Below are 17,526 nucleotides of genomic sequence, written 5' to 3'. Positions count from 1 at the left end.
AAATATGAAACTTTTGCTTTGTAAAGAATTCACAGGCAAATATTGATGATTCTTTGTGACATCTGATAGGCAAACGTTTAATAAAACCTCACACTGTTCTTAATAAAGACTTAACAATTGGTTTGTTGTACTTGTACGCCTGCAATCCCTAAAGAGCGACACTTGAACCCCTCTCGCTAACTTTCCCTCTTTTCTGTCCAGTGAGTCAGCACTCAGGCGTAATCGGAAACCACCACGGAACCAGCGTTTCGTCCCCTAATTCTGAATCCGAAAACCATGCACTTTTAGACGAGAAAGAAGATTCCTATTTCTCGGAAATCCGAAACTTTATTGCAAATAGCGAGTTGAATCAAACTTCAAGCCTAGCGGAAAAAAGGTAAAAAAAAAAAAAATATTTTTTTATAGATTTGTTCTTTTCTCCTTCTTTTTTTTATAGATTGGTTTTTTTCTCCTTTTTTTTTTTTTTTTTTTTTTTTTGCTCACTGTAAAAAGTTTAATCTGTTATGAGATACTGCCATGGTTCTCAGCGTTACTTCATTTCCTCAATGATTCCAAAATATTTTTGGCACAGTGAAACTGTGAATAAATAATGAGACACTATAAGAAAATTGTATTATGTCAGTGTATCTGGTACGGGGGTGGCTGGATCATTGTGTTAAATCAGGCAATATGCACTTTGGTATGAAACGTGATGTTCGCTGATGATAAGTTACTTGAAAGTGAATACCCGCTGTTCAGAGCCAGCTGTGCTGAACTATGCTGCCAGTACTACGCAAACTTTCCTGAGTCTGGGACTGCAGACCGCCAGGTGCAAACTATTAATCAAATAATGGGACTTGGACAATGCGGGGGGAAAAAAAATATAACATTTCCGGAAAATGTTTTGATCTTCTTATATTAAGGATCATAGATTGTTGTCTTGTTACTAATACAATTATGAAGCATCTTCGGTGGACCAGCTGTGCAGGGGCAAACATTGCCAGCCCCCTGCTCTTTTTGCATGCAAAGCTGAATATGGGCCTAAGGGGTATAGATGAAGGACCGTTGGGTGTGGGTGGGGGGCAAGCAAGGTATTTCTGGGACACCACTCAACATAGGCAATTAAACGGAGTAGCTAAATTGGCCAGATATTGCGGAGATGGGGCCAGACACAGACAGAGATCTTCTTACGGCTGGCCCAGCTACAGCGCATGTAAGTGCTGTGTACACTCTGCTTGACAGTGTATGTAGAAGACCTTTCCAGATTGGATTGGGGTTATATTTGCAAAAGAGACTTTGTGTATCTATTTTGCTTTATGTAACCCTTAAAATAAACTCACAGTTGTAGACTTTCCCTTGTTGACAGACGTTTTGTCTCCAGGGTTTTGTGCTCTGCGATGTCACACGTGGGAACAATGAGCCATAATAACAGAACCCCTGAAATGACGCTGTAAGATGTTACTGAAACCCAATCCAGGAAAATATTTTGTTTATGAAACGAGTTGAGAGGTACGGGTCGCTGGAGTACACTCAGGGATATTTAGTTGAAAACATATCGCTCGAAAAAATTGCATGATGAATTCCAGATTATAATACTATACGTGAGCGCAAAGGGACCAAATCTGTTCTCTGCGTATAAATTGAAAATTACCATCCGTTACAGAATGGTACAGCTCGCTCCCAATAGAATTCTGCACAATTAATCAATGGCAGATGTTTTGCTGCAGCCGCTAATAGGGAACCAGTTTGACGTCTTCAGTTACTACACGTTTGATCTACTGTTGGCTTGCCTTAAATAGGTGAATTTATTGCAGTAATAGCATATGATACTGTTTCAAGCGCACAAAGATTGCTACAAATAGATTCTGTGGGAATATGTTTTGCAAAGCACATTAATAGAAAGGCTTAAAATAAATCCTGATATCGTAAAAACAGTAACAGCATTAGAATAGTACATTATTTTTATTTAGCTCAAGGCATTTGTGCACATTGATTTTTGGTTTGCATATCTGAAATTACAACAGCCCCAGGTTTAATTGTTAATGTGGCTCTGTAGCCGTTGGCAATTTATTTATTTTAGATATTTCTATTAATAGCCAACATTCTGTTCAGTTGTGGGGAAGAGAGGGTGTGATGTGCAAGAGGCTCTTGATTGGATAATGGCAAACCAATCACACGCCCTTAAGATATCGTGCTCCTCCCACTTTCATATTGTGGTCATTGAGATCACAGCCCTATTGAAGGATCTCTGTTCCTGAATTTATACAGCCCCACAATATATTTTGCCAACATACAAAGGATAATAATTCTACGTATTTTTTTTACCCACTGAAAAATCTGTTCTTTTTCTTCTATGGATATTGCGGTGCGGGCTTCAAAGTAAATATGTTTGAAAATCATGTTGCGCTTGAAACAGTTACTTGATTTTATGATGAAAAAATCGAGTTGTTTTGTCAAGAAAGAATTTTTGTTGGCACTGTAAAAAATTAGAAGTAGCAGCAATTACCATTTTGTTTGCCTTTCTGTTGATTAATGCCGTACTTGGCAGAGGTTTAGCGTGATGGGACATTTTTACTGAGAAATTATGTTTTGAAGCCATATGTTGTGTATATGCTCTTTTGCTGAGTAAAACAAGGACACTGCTATGCCATGTCTGATAATGACAAACTAATTTGGCCCCTAGGTGGCACTATTCCATTTCTATCTTTGCGCAACATTCCTTTCCCATTGCAGACTAGCCCTGTATCCCCCACTGCACATTTTTGTTGTGAGCTCTCATTTGTAACCTAGACTAGAAAACTGACAGCTAGCACCTAACCGGTTGTTATGGGTCCCAGCAGATTTGTGCGCTGAGGACCATGTTATTGTATGAGCAGAATATCGTTCAGAGGCTTCTATCATGAGATCCGTTACAGTACTGTTAACAAAGTACAGCTCACTTTCTCCTTCCCTATCCATTACTCAGAAAGTGTCATCAGACCCTCTGATTCCTTGGCAAATCAATAGTAAACCGGCAAGGACAAAGTGCTTCTATTAGCGAAATACCAGACACCTATATTCGAATGTAAATGAATGCAATATGCTATTACTCCAGGGGTCTTTTTGGATTGGAGCCTGTTCGACAAATGTCACATGCTGAGAATTTATATTGCTGTTTATTGCGCTGTCAACTTTCCAAAGTTTAAGGACTCCTTTATTGAATTTAAAACACTCACATAATCTTTCCGCAGTCGGCCGTAACAGGCAGCTTCACTGCTGATTGGTTGGTGTCTACAGTCGAAGCTACGGTTTTATTACCGTCTATAAATGTATTCTTGAATTACAATATGAATCATGTTACGTAGAAATAGTTACGCTTTTAATTTAATTTCTCGTTGGTTTTTTTTAAGTTTCAATGTTTGTATTGTTGTTTTAATGCGAAACCTGCCGTTTATTAAGTACAATTTTGTTTAGTTTTAGTTTTTTTGTTTCCATACATATTCTTTTTTTTAAAAAAAAACAGGGATGTTGTTTTTGGTGTACAGAAAATGTGCTTTCTCCTTTTGTTAATCTTTTTTGAAACAACGAGAGAGCTGTCATGTTGTTTGCAGCTGTAGCAATTAAATATAATTTATAGCAATGGAAGAGCGCCACCGAGTGGGCAAAATATTACCATAAAATTCAATCGCAAATAATGGTTTCGCAGTGAGGCTGACGCAACATTTATTACCAATTCGCATTTAATTTACTGACTTCTGTGATTTTCAGCCGTGACTTTATATACTCAGATAGAGTTGTTTATTTGTGACGCCACAGGCTACGACAGAAAGCTGCTTCCTGGATACAATTGTATTCAATACAGACATCGCTACCATATTCCAGGGCACCAACCTTTAAACAACAGCTGTTATAAAAGCATGGCTGAAAGGCACAGAAGGACGACAGACCAACAGTAGTATGGAGGTGGAAACCCCCTGTAAATGTGATGTGTTTACTAAAGAAGGACAAACGTGCAGGAATCAATGTTAGATGGGTTGGTCTAGGCCAGGCCTGCCCAACCTATGGCTTGTGAAACTACAAGTCCCAGCACACCCTGCCAGCTATTGGCTGGCTAACTACTGGAAAAGCAAGCTGGGACTTGTAGTTTCACAACACCAGGAAAGTCTCAGATAGTGCAAGTTAGATCAGGAAAACCAAGGTCTCAGTGGTTGCTTTGGACTTTTGCACTTTGCTAGTAAATATCTTTCGCTGACCTTCCATGGATAAAAAGACAGAACCATTGCTGGGACGAACAAGGGCGCCTAATATAAAGCTGCCATTATAAGCCCCTCGTTCAGCGTTAATTTGGAAGGAAAGGAGATTTAGAGCGTGTGAAGGATAGGAGTGGTATGGGGACTGTAGCTAGACCATCATTAGGCTGAAATTAAGTGGCTGGTATATTAAAAGAAGGACGTGGCATTAATCATCCTAATCAGACGAGAGGGCCTGGACTGGTCTCCGGTCCCCTCTCCCCCAGCTGGGACCCGCAGCCAGCAGTTGTTTGTGTAGACGTTTATTAAGGTGTAGGAGCTTTTCCTCTCTATTCTAAAACTGTTTCTGTTTAGTTTATTTTCCCAGGTTCTTAGGTTAAAGACACGATTAGCACTTTTGTTTGCAGTCCTGTATCAGCACACGTTCTATTACTTTTAGGTTCTTCAATAAGTTGTTTACAAAACTGTATCTGTGCTGTGTTACGTTGTTGCAGTTGTTTCTTTGTTACTTGTGTGTAGGTTTTTATACTACAATCCAATCTAAAGAGGAGCAATGTTTTGCAGTACTGTTTCTGTGCACATTGGCTATAAATTGTCAGTGGACTATGGGGATATAAAGTTGGATGCACCCTACAGGTTTTTCAACCAATTATCGAGCCAATCACAGGATAAAGGACTGTTAGGTCCGAAGTGGCATAAGTGTGTGCGCTCAGGGGCAAAATGTTCCTAATGGGCTGCTAAGTAGAGTCTTTCCCCCCGGGCTAAACTTTGCCAGTCAGCCCCTGGCTTCCACAATCATGTTTTATCGTACGTAAGCACATTGTATCGTTTGATTTTATAAACTTCCTAAAAATCACGATCAACGATGGAACGAGTTCGGGCAAATATGGAAGTGTGTACACACTCACAATCAGCAGCGTAGACAGATATCTGTAGAGTGTTCAGAGCCACAATCTTTTCAGCAGATGGTTATGAGAGATGGAGATCACAGATCTGAAGGTAAATCATGTAGGTGTGTATGCGTGAATCGGCTGCTCATCGGGACTTACCGTAGTTGGAAAATCATTACAGAATTCATATTTGCAGTTATTTTCTGTAGTGTGTACCCAGATTTACTCTGCACACAAAAACATATTCATTTTTCATAGAGTAGATGCCATATGTATAATTGCTGTTGCCTACTCCTAATGGGAGCAGTCAGTTTGAGGTCTGAACCATTCTTGAGAACGCCCCCAAAGTCATGTCATGCCCTGAGTGATGTCATCTGTTCATAGTGAATCCATAGGCTGAATATTGGTTCAGCATAAAGACTGCCTACCTCCCGTATGTGACTGCCAAGCATCCACTCTAGATTACAATTAAACACTGCCCCCCAGTGGCAGTTTAGCACAGACGTGGTAGAATTCTTGCTTTGCTTTACCATTAAATAACTTTTTTTTTAAACAAGTGTTTATTAGCGGTCAAAATAGAATTAACAATGCAAAAGGATACATGTTATATCAAACCATTAAATAACTTTTAAATTAAATAATATTCAGATATGGGAATACCCTTGGTGTTTTCACTGAGAGGAGCTCTGCAAGACTTCTTTTTTAAAAAAAAATGTTTCCGTATAATGTCCCTTTAAAATGTGCTTACCTTGCATAAAAGAAGCCCGTTCAAACTGAAATATTACATAAAATAGCATTGACTAATGTTAAAATAATTCATGAGAACAGCTAATGAACAAAAGCCTTAATGAAAGCATCTGTGCTACATATTGCAGGTTATTCCCCACTGAATCCTCATTTGCGAGTTGTGTAAATAAACTGGGTGTAGTTCATTTCAAATTCCCACACATACTGCGAATGTCGCCAGGACAGCTCAGAATAGAGGCTATCAAAATGACGTTTGTTTTCTGTCTGTCTGGGCGGGTGATAAATGGCATTCGGAGATGCTGACAGCAACTGGGGCTATTTAATCGCCAACCAATTTTTGTAGCTTGCATTGTTTATTCAACAGAGCAGATGGGAATTTTAACTACTTGTAGTCGGGAGGCCTGAAAGTGAGCTTAATGAATACTTGTTGTTGTTGATGGCAGGGTAATTTAGTTCATGGCTGCCTGATACAGGCTTCAATGTTATAGACATGGATCATTTGCAGAGCTATATATTTATTTATTATTCAAGTCATTTTTAACACTATAAATAGACAGCTCCTACATTTTTCGGTAGCCACTTTGACTCCAGAATCCCCTGCAAAATACAGGACTGTTTAATATATTTGTAGGCTGACCCATGAATGGAAGCAGCCTAGTGGTAAACTAGGAACCAGTGACGTCACTGAGGAACGAGTTTACAAATGGTGACCATTGACAAAATTCAGCAAAAATGTGATTCCTTTTATCTCATATTAGGCTAAATAGTGAATTAAAACAAGTTGTTTTTGGTTTTTTTTACAAGAAGGGACATTTTATATCTATATATATATATATATATATATATATATATATATATATATGTGTGTGTGTTTAGACTTAAAATAGACCTAAGTGTCTTGGATATTTACAGTTTAGTTGGGGGTGGGGGCACACTGGGACATCTCATTTAATTTGTCATCCGCCAGTTGAACCACATTATAGCAGATATGTGCACATACAGTAACTCAGAGTTCCGTTGTTGAGTGCAAATGGTTATAAAGTGAAAACAAAATCATATCATAAATTGTAGCACCAAGTTCTCAGTAGCCCCTAAATCTACAAGGCCGTGACCGTCCAATTGATAAAACTTTCCACACTTTGATACTCCCTGCAAGACCGTTCCTTGTGGATACAATTGCTCATAATACTGCCAATATAATTCCGTGTCGGAGCAATTGCTCACGAGGAATTGCTACAATTCCTGGCAAGATTTGCTTGAGAGTGTGTTAGTTGTAGATGTGATAAAGTCAGGGTTAGGCTATATGGAAGCTTAGCAGCTGGGACTGGATAGTGCTAGGAACCCACTGTAGATTATGGATAGACTGCAGTTAGTGTTCAGGTCCTTTTGGGTAAGCAGTTGGACTCATTGCTTGTCAGGCAATTACTGGAGAAAAATTGATCAACAAGTAATTGCTCTAGAACCACGAAGAGGATTCAGTAGTTGTGCCATGAACTTAAATTGCAAACTGGTTTATTCTCTATCGTTGCCTCTTAAAAGTAATTTCATATATATTTTAAGCAATGTCATAAAGTTTCTTTACAAAGCGTTGCATAGCTGGCCCCCGAAATTTAAGTCAAATTTAATGGATGGAAGTTGAAATAGCACAGGACACAATCCTGACACCCAATCAAAGTTGCCAGAAAAATGGCACACAAGAATACACGGCTGTTTCTCAACCGAGCCATAAATTCACAGACCTCCAGTCTTATCTAAAATGGCTCTGCAATTGCACAATACTATGTTCTCGTGTTTTGTGTCTGTCTCATTAATCACCACTTTATGGAGTTTGTGTCTTGGGGAAGAGGGTGTGAAAGCATTAGGTTGCATACTTAAGAAATAAACTGCTTGTGGCATTTCCTGAAGGGAACTTGAGATCATTCAGTCTTTCCTGCTGTGGGATGAAGATAGACAAAAGGACTACATTTCAGACTGGCATAATGATTCCTGAGAGAGAATTGAATGTGGGCATTTATCATAAAGAATAACGGAGTGAAACAGTCTAAGACAAACACGCCACTTATGTGTTTAGATTAAGTGACACGATCCAGAGTTCCGAAAAGACATTTCAGGAAAAAGAGACTGAAAAAAAAAAAAAATCGGATTGACGCTTTAATTTTTTTTGGCTGTAGCTTTCCTAAGAGCTGAACGGTCTTCACTTCCATGTGTAAAGTGATTTGATCCATTATTTACCTTTTATTTCTAGATAAATTAGAATATAAAACAGCAATGAGACTCCCTCCATGATAGTTGGCTGATTTTGGGAGGCGCAGAGCTTTTTTGGTTCGATTCGATGAGTGAATCGGCCTCACTTTGGTTTACGGGCAGATTTACGCTATCGGGGCAATATTTCTATTTTCTATAAATCAGTTCACAAATCTTTTATTACTGGGTCCAACAGAAAAGTTGTTTAATGAATTAAGTGATATAAAAGTCGTTTATGATGTCTGTTACTTTTTGTTATTTTAAATATTTTAACCTTCTTATAGAATTGTGTGTAAAAAAAATTATTTTAAGAGACTTTTGTTCTGAATTCAGTCCCTCCCCCCCCCCCCCCCGCCATCTTCACATATTGATTCTCCAACTACTGAAATTGTGGACTTAATAGAGATTCTCTCAAACAAATTCTCAATTTATTTTTTGCCATACATATTTGTGGATGAAATTTAACTTCCACGGTGGCCCGACTAAATTAGCTGAACTCCATTCTGTGCTATCCTTGAATTCATAGACAAATAAGTGCCATTTACTAACAAAGGCCGAATGTGCAGTGACTATTTTGATTTAATTGTCTGACGTGCACTAGCTCGAAAAAGCTGATGGGTTACTCCACATTTCAGCAAGGAACCAATGATGTAAGAAGTGTTCGTTATCAATAAAGCTTATTTTCTCTTCATTTTTGGTGTTTTCAGAACAGAAATTCAGGATATCGATAGCAGTTCTAAGTGTTGTGGCTTAGTCAACCAGAAACCAGAAGATGTAGATGAAGATGATGATGATGATCTAGAAGAAGACTATGAAGATGGTAGTCTAACGGGCAAGTCACAAGATGAAACAGTTTCTCCTACAATGGAGACCCAGGAAGCCTTTGAGGAGGATGAGGAAGATGAAGAACCCACATCTCTCACGATGAGTTTCGACCGCACCCGAAGGTCAGTCGCCTTTTTCATAGCCCGCTGACGCCACGTTTAATCTCCATGATCCATTTCTGTGTTCCACTGTCATTTATACTGATACTGAAGTAAAAGCAAGACGTAAAGAACGATACTAGCCATTAGACACTCGCACCTTGAGTAACATTTATTTATTTCCAGACAAATAATATTCAGATATGGGAATACCCTTGTTGAGAATACTTTAACGATACATAATCACCTGGTTTTCATAAAGAGGGTTAATATATGTCCCAAATTTACACATGTGGGCTGGATCGTGTTTTATTTCGTATAATCGATTGTGAAGGAACTTTGAGGGAATCTGAAATCATGATGAAAAAATAGACAACTTGAGCGGCCAATTGGTCATCCATTGTTTTTGACTGGACTCATTTTTAACAATTAATGAAAGCAGGGCAGTGAAGTGTACAATACCTATTAAGAGTTTGCCAGTAGAAATATATCAACACATTTTAAATACATACATAACTTTTTCTATGTTGGCCATAACCATGCAAATTTGGTCACCCAGCCACCGTTGACATTTTGTGTGGGTCGAAACGATTGGTTAAAATCGATTGGAATGTTTTGAGATGTGTAAATCTGCCGATTGCAGAGTAGTAGTCTGTACTGAATGGGGCACTCTGTTATTTAATCATTCAGCCTAAAAGCTGACCACCGTGCTATTGGGCACATCACCTGGGTAGCCAAGTTAGCCACAGATCCAGTCAAACCGAGTGTAGGAAAAACTAACATTTTATAGATTTGGAAGATACAAGACCAATTAGACTTTGACCAATTCTTGGAGCATGACCCACTAATGATATTAAAGAGCTAAACACTGTAAGTCTTGTTGACATTGTCTACCACTCATCGTAGAACATGCATTCTTATGTAGAAGACATTTTCATATTTGACTTTTCATCTTAAGCGTGTCTGTCTAATCCATTTTAGAAGCTTCTTGCATTTGACTCTGTTACTGTCCTCCTCCGTGCATGTGTTTGTGTCTGTAAGCACCATTACATGTGCATGCGTATAGCACCAAGATTCTGTAGCGAACTTGCAACATTGGCTAGCCTGAATGAAGGCCAGACAAGCTAATGAAGGGTCACACCCTTCCCCTCCCCTGGTCATTGGTACAGGTGTATTGAGGAGGAAGATGCCCGCCTGTTAGATGTGGAGCAGATTCCGAATTTTGGGAAGGGGCTGGACCTTCGAAAAACAGCAGAGGAAGCATTTGAAGTAAAAGATGTGTTTAATTCCACCTTAGACTCTGAGGCATTAAAAGAAACTCTGTACAGGCAGGCTAAAAACCAGGTAGGTACAGTATACAGAATTACTTCACATAGCTTGCCACCCAAACCGTATTGAAACAGCTTTATATAAGATAATGTAATTCACTGATGCTTTGTAAAAATAAATATAAAATGGTTAAAAAAAATAAAATAATTAAATGCTCTTCAGTTCGTACTTTTTTTATGGCATATTTACAGAATCCAACACTCGACTAAAAACATATATGTAAAAATAACTTGTATCTGAGTTGACTTATGGAATAAATTACATAAAGATGCATTTTCCAAATTTTTTAAATTTGATTGTTTTGGCCAATGACGTTTGTGGGAAAAAATAGAAAATTACTCAACTAAAAAAAATAACCATATTTTATTTTATTTGCTAGCATCTATATAAAAAACTGAATAAAAATCATTGATGGGGAGAAAAATACTTTGCTATTTTATTTAATAAAAATAAACATTTGTGAAAAGACAGTAACAACAAATGAATTGACAGTGTCAAAAGTCACCTGTTAATTTTTTTTTTCTTGCCAACCTTGAAATAAATTAATAACCTTATTACATAGATTCTGTAACATGGCCAATTTTTTTATTTTTTGGGTATTAATAATATGCTCTGAAACTTTATTATGATGGTTGGTGAGAAATTAAGATGCTGGATTTGTTACGTTTTATGTTGTCTTTTGTTTCAAAGCAAGCCATTCGCATGTCTCTGTTACATGTCTGCTAATTTTTGCTAAATGTACTAACTGTCTATGTTCAATCGTGGGAAAAACAAACCTAATTGTGTTACCAAAGGTTATTATAGGTTATTTTCTGTCATTTAATATGAATGAAATGAATAAATATGAAGTGGCGCTACCACATAATTAGATTATTTATCATCAATTTATTTTGCTATAGAATGTCAGGGATTATTCAAGTTGATAACAATTGTTAGTTTTTGGATTGTTAAATCTCTGAGTTATTAAGAGAACTATCAGGAAAAGGTCACCACCCACTTATTATCTCAACATTTGTGGATGTGGAATTTAGTTTCCAGTGGTAAGAATGATTGCTAAAATAAAATAGAGCAGGAACAAACTTGATTGGGCCATTGGCAGCTGAAAGTGAATAGCAAACAGTACTGGTTCAAAAGTTTTTTGGTCTTACAAAATTATAAAGGGTCTTTTCTAACCAAATAAAATAATAAATATTATTTTTTCAAGCATAATTTATTTCAGAAAAACTAATGTACCTACTATTGAAGTGCAAGTTGAGAGGACACAGAATTATCATAGTGAGTAGATACATTAACAGAAAATATTTTCTTGTCCTCCAATTTCTAAAATATGGATTGGATGCACACTGTGATATAAGCATAAGGTAAAGAAGAACAAATAACAAAGCATCAGTCAAGGAATATTCTTGCAACATCAATGCCACCCAAATAAATATCTTCAACCCAACCTCGGCACAATCGTTGTCATGGCGACTCTTTATGCGTACACAGCATACAGTTCTAAGTTATAAAAAAGCACATTTCTATTTTTTTTTTACCGATAAGAGTGTAGACCATGCAGAGATTCATGTATATCGATAAGTCTGATAAATTATTTGGATATGCACGCCACTTAGTCTTGAGCACCACCAGTGGTTCCCATAGCAACTTTAAAGGCCAATCTGTGCCAAGTTCCCCTAATAGGTTTGACATTCTAAAATTTATAAAACTTATGATTGACTTTATTTTGTTATATATTTTTCCTTTTCATAATTTCCACTTTTGTATTTGTTCACTACAATATTTGAAGTTGTTTTTATTGCTACATTATTATTTTTTTGTCCTCCCACAGGCTTATGCAATGATGTTGTCTCTCTCTGAAAATACTCCTCTGCACCCCTCTTCCCACAACTCCCTGGATGCCTGGTTGAACATCGCTGGAGCCGCCTCAGAATCGGGGGTTTTTAACCCTATGAACCATTTGTAAAAAAAAAATACAAATATTGCATACAAACAATTTGAAATGTTACAATATCAACCTTTTCAGACAAAGCAGAAGATAGCTTAAAGGCATCGAGGTGTTGCTAGGAAGCAAATTATTAATTGTTTCCTGCCACTTTCCAACTGTTTAATCATCACTTTTGTTCATTTTTTTATTTTATTTTTGCGGGTCCTCTCAAAAGTTTTTCCTGTCCATGGGATAGGCCAATCTCTAATGGCGCACATTCAGTACATCCTTCTCTTTTGTGAATTCTCATACGACCAAGCATAAGACATGCATTAAAAAACCACTAGAAATAGTTTACTTAGCAAAAATATAAAAAGTAAACCCCGTACAATGGGTGGAAACGTTCATGGTGCTGTACAAAATTATTTTGTAAGAAAAAGCTGTAACATTGGCCACTTAGGTGCGTCAACTAGACCCCATTAATATGTCACCTTGGAGACAGACTTGTTAAGCAAAAGTTTACCTATGTGCCTGACATTGAGTGACTGTAAGAAAACAATAATGTATTTTTAGATCTAGTTCATGGATAATTTCAATTGCAAAATTAAGTATATTCCAAAATAACAGGTCTGAATACATTTCAATACAATGACCGTATGTAGAGAAAAAATGCAATTTATGTGTATCCTGATGGTAGAGAATACAAACTGTTATACATTTGATTTGTGTATAAAAAAAATTGGAATAAAATTCTCTAAAATGGGAAATTTGTAATGTTTAATATAAAAAAGTCCATTAAGAATTCAAATGTGTTATGGATTAAGCTTAATTGTAAAAAAAAAAAAAAAAGAAAAGCGTACTACAAAGCTTGTAATTTAAATTGGATGGTATATTTTGCATCCTCTTCCATCGGCATAGGTATGTATCATTATTATGGCACGCAGTTTGCGATTTGACTGTGTGCCTTAAAAAGAATTTTGATGTTTTCTAATAAATTGGAAATATATTATTTTAACTAGAATTATTAATGGACTTTACAGGTAGCCAATTAAACTGCAAAAGCGTTAATCTGAATACCAGTGCAGAGACCACTGCTGTTGTCTGTAGGAATTCATCTCCTTGGCAGAGTGTCTAAAACCTTTGTCATGAGAGGACTCTATCCACAAACAAAATTTTTTGACTGGGGTATTTAAAAAATAATGTAGAGATACAAAATATACATTTAAAATTATATTGAAACTGCATAAGGTCTTCTGCCTTTTTCTGATGTAGCTTGATCTTATTTGAAGCTGCGGATACAGCCATTTTATACTGTCCTGATGATTTTCAAAACTCAACAAGTCATTCCTCTTGGTAGAATATACGTTTAGGAGGAGCGTAAAAAAAAAATTCCATTTTGTTATCTTAAATTATTCTGTAGCGGGGCCAAATAAAAAAAAAATAAATAAAAATGAAAAAAATAAAATAGTAATCTGAAAGTTAAAAAAAAATATGAATCTGTATATATGTTGTAATTTGCCCCTCTGATTTGTTTCTTATTTTTTCTTCGATAACAGTATTTTTGCATTAGATCTCATTATTGTGAAGAAATGTTAATATAAGTGACTAGTGAAGGACCAAAGCAGAGTAACAAGGTTTTTGTGCTGTACAATATAAACGGTGTTAGAAAACTTCGTGTGCCAAATAAGAGTAAAAAAAACAAAACAATTTTTAGTATGTCATTTGCAAATTACAGCCTTTAAAAAATATATCATTTTTTTCGGGCATATTCTTTTAGTTCAGTAGATAGAGGCTTAAAGCTGTGATCAATCGTCAGTTTTAATGACTACCACACCTGATCTTGCTGCGGTAATCCAGACAATCATATGTTTGTACATTTTTTTTTTGTTTCTAATTATTTTTTTTGCCTAAGTATTGTATTTATTTGTTGTGTGTTAGGGGAGGGTGTACAAAGACAATTTGTGTCTTAAAAAAATATTAACTTTCTAATGGTTCACTTAAGCAAACAGCAACATTGTGATATGAAGAAACTAAATTCACGATTACACAATGGTGAGTGCCATATTTTTTTTAAAATATGTCACTGTCTCAAAGCTCAAAGATGTTTAAAAGCACTCTGTAAATGTACTGTATTAAAAGCACTAGACACCTGGTTGAATTAAGAAAAAACAAATGTAAATATTTAGGTGTGTGGAATATTTAGTGTAATAATGTATACATATCCCTTTATTGAAGGCTTCAAAAGCCTTATCATTCGAATGGGACTTGAGTCAAGAGCTGCGATGACCGATCTCATAACGTCACATTTCCTTATCACAACGGCATTTCAATATATACACTGGAGGAGATGGAATCCCCCCAAACACATGTAACTTAAATGTGGGCTTTTGAAGACATTCTTGAGACTTCTTTCAAGCTCTGGAATTTTAGTAGAATATTTATAAAGTTGTGTTATGTTATGCTTTGTTTCCTAAAGAGGACAGTCTACATTTTGCGAATCCAATATGGCTGAATCCATGGCATGTCTTCAATTTCTGGGTGGTTTGTTATGGCTCAACGCATTTGTAGGACATGGAACAGATTTTGCTGTAGTATAAATTATTCTTCTGTAACATTAACTGAAATCCTCCTTTTTCTCTCTTGTCATTTATGATGGCACTGAATTTATTATAATGGACGGCAAGGCAATAATGTGAGCTATTTTCGTACAATTTGGGTTTATGGAAAACGTGTCTGTAATGTCATCCAATTTGGAAGTTCCCTCCTAGAAATGACATTTAACTTGGATCAGGTCTCCTGCACCATAATTTTTTTTTTAAAAAGCATCATGTGGTTTTAAATCAAGACACCTTTAACTAAAGTAAGCTTAGCATTAAATTATACATTAACGAGGCATCCGTATTAATTAGTATTATTTCCTGATTTGTATTCTGATTTTGTGAAAGTAATATTGCCCTTTTTAAATACATAATTCAAAAATACACAGAGCTGTCAGATCACTATCCTTTGAAGTTGCAAACAAGGGTGAATAGTATGAAAATGCATGGAATAATCAGTGGGAAATAATACAAGTTATAAACAATATTAACCAACCACGTAAACTTTGAAAATTTACACTTTTAGTGAATTGATCTTAAGCATTCATTGTCTTCTGTTGATTAATGCCAAGTGCTGTTATATAACTCCAGATTACCTACCAGACTTAAAATCATCATGTGTTTAAAGGAAAATCCAGCTCATTAGATTCTTAGGCATTAGTTAAAAAAAAAAATCATTGGTATTATTTGTGTTAAGTAAACTAAGAGCTCATTAATTTAGGATAGTAAATATATTGTTCTCCAACAACAGTCATAAAATGTCAAATTAGTCCTAAAATGAACCTTTCTACAAATTAATTTAGTTAGGGAAAACCGAATGCAGTGGAGGTTTAGAGCCACATGCTGTGTAACTTGGAAGACGCCCAAGATCTTAGAACAGTGAGCTGTCAAATAAAGGATTTCTTTCAAATAATTCCCTCTAGTATGCGAACTACAAAAAAGGAAATTAAATAGCAGGCAACACCCCTCTTCCAAAAAGCAAAGAGGCTAATAAAAGTGACTCTCAGGAGATATTACCAAGCAAAATAAAAAAGGTTTCATTTGTAATCATACAAGCACGTTTTGTAGCTACAACATTCTACAAATATACATGCGTGTGTATGTATATTTATATGTATGTACATATATATATATATATATATATATATATGGCCACCAGCATTTTTTGCAAGGTTGTTACATTTAAATTTTTTAAATTCACAATGAATTTATAACGTGAACTTATGAGCTTGCTAGCATGACATTTATTTTTAGTTATTTTAGTCTAGGGGCAAATCATATTTTTATTTCAATTATCTCCAGGGTATTTTCAATAGCATGTATTAAATATTGAAAAAGCCTATTTGTTTACATAGTGCAAATCTTGAGGGGTTTTTTTTTTTCCAGTTTGTTTTGGGTTTTTTTGCAATGGAAATAAAAACATACTTGTGTTCTTGCATTTAGACACCAATATATTTTTTAAAATATTCACAAATAAGCCCACCACAGTTTGTCTGCAAACTAGTGATCTATATATTAAATTGCATTTTACAATAAAGGGGTATTTTTGTTTTAATTTATTTATTACAAAATCATCCATTGTTTTGGGGTATATCTGAATAAATTACAAGGCCACAGCTTTTTTAATAGAAAGACATCAAGATATATTAGTAATGAATATATAATTTTGTAGTAATAGGCTGTTTTTAATTACTGTAAAACATTTTTACAATATTAAAAAAAAAAAAACATTTCATGGTTAAGCGCAAGTTTAAAAAGGATAAAATTCATATTTTATGTTGAATAAGGACTATTGTTTTAAAGTTATTATTTAACATATTACATCCCAACATTCATTAGTGAAGAAGACTACTTATTTTCCAACAGTGCAAAGCACTTAAACTATTTATATTTACTTATTATTTTTACCTTTTTTATAATGTAAACTGCACTTACAGCAGATATCTATTGGGCAAGATTTGCTAAAAGTAAATATGTAAAGCATATTAGCAGCTCCCATGAATAAATAAAATACTAAAATAACTTTCCATTAAGTGACTCTCCAGTTCTCAAAACGAATTAATTTTACTTCGTAAATTATACTTTTGCTGTCAGTGGTTAATTAATACCGACATTCCCTCCCCCTGTGTTGGAGAACAAGAGACCACATAGTCATGAGCATAATTTAATGCATTAGCTGAACATTAAAGGTTTCTAAAAATGAAAAGTGTAAGTGTTGCCTATAGCAACCTATTGAATCCTACCTATCCTCTATCTCGTACAGTCTAGAAAATAATAGCTATAATCTGATTGGTTGCTATGAGCAACACCTCCACTTTTCTTTTTTAGAAGGCTTTATAAATCTACCCCAATCTGATAGGTTAAAAGAAATCCTTACAAATGTTATGATGCTGATTGCATGTTATGAATGTTTTTATTACAATAAACATACTAGTTATTTTATTTAGAATGTCTTATTATTATTAGAGAATCTGAAATGGACAGTCTCTCTTACATGTCCATGAATATCATTTGAACAGAACAGGATGTCTAGATCACAATACTAGTGAACATTTATTGTAAATATCCATAATGTGAACTATTGGGGCAGCTGGTTTTCATTGAGTCATTATTTTTAGGTCATGAGGTCATATTCTCACCAGTCAGTATATCACAGGATATTGA

At 35.6% G+C, this 17,526-nt stretch overlaps 1 protein-coding gene across 5 annotated transcripts in view; it reads left to right on the top strand.

Annotated features, from left to right (window-relative positions):
* PRDM16 (PR/SET domain 16) overlaps nt 1–13,032 on the top strand; it is a 48,839-nt gene extending 35,807 nt beyond the window's left edge. For 4 of the 5 annotated variants that reach the window (XM_075190160.1, XM_075190162.1, XM_075190161.1 and 1 more), the window contains 4 exons: nt 202–376; nt 8,797–9,036; nt 10,182–10,356; nt 12,170–13,032. In XM_075190160.1, the coding sequence (XP_075046261.1) occupies nt 202–376; nt 8,797–9,036; nt 10,182–10,356; nt 12,170–12,304 (725 nt within the window). In that variant the 3' untranslated portion in view covers nt 12,305–13,032. The remainder of the gene's footprint in view (nt 1–201; nt 377–8,796; nt 9,037–10,181; nt 10,357–12,169) is intronic. The other variant, XM_075190163.1, reaches the window with a different exon arrangement.
* The last annotated feature ends 4,494 nt before the right edge of the window (nt 13,033–17,526 follow it).

This window comes from Mixophyes fleayi, chromosome 11 (assembly GCF_038048845.1).
Source record: "Mixophyes fleayi isolate aMixFle1 chromosome 11, aMixFle1.hap1, whole genome shotgun sequence".
Classification (NCBI taxonomy): domain Eukaryota; kingdom Metazoa; phylum Chordata; class Amphibia; order Anura; family Limnodynastidae; genus Mixophyes; species Mixophyes fleayi.
This window is presented reverse-complemented; position numbering and strand designations above follow the sequence as displayed.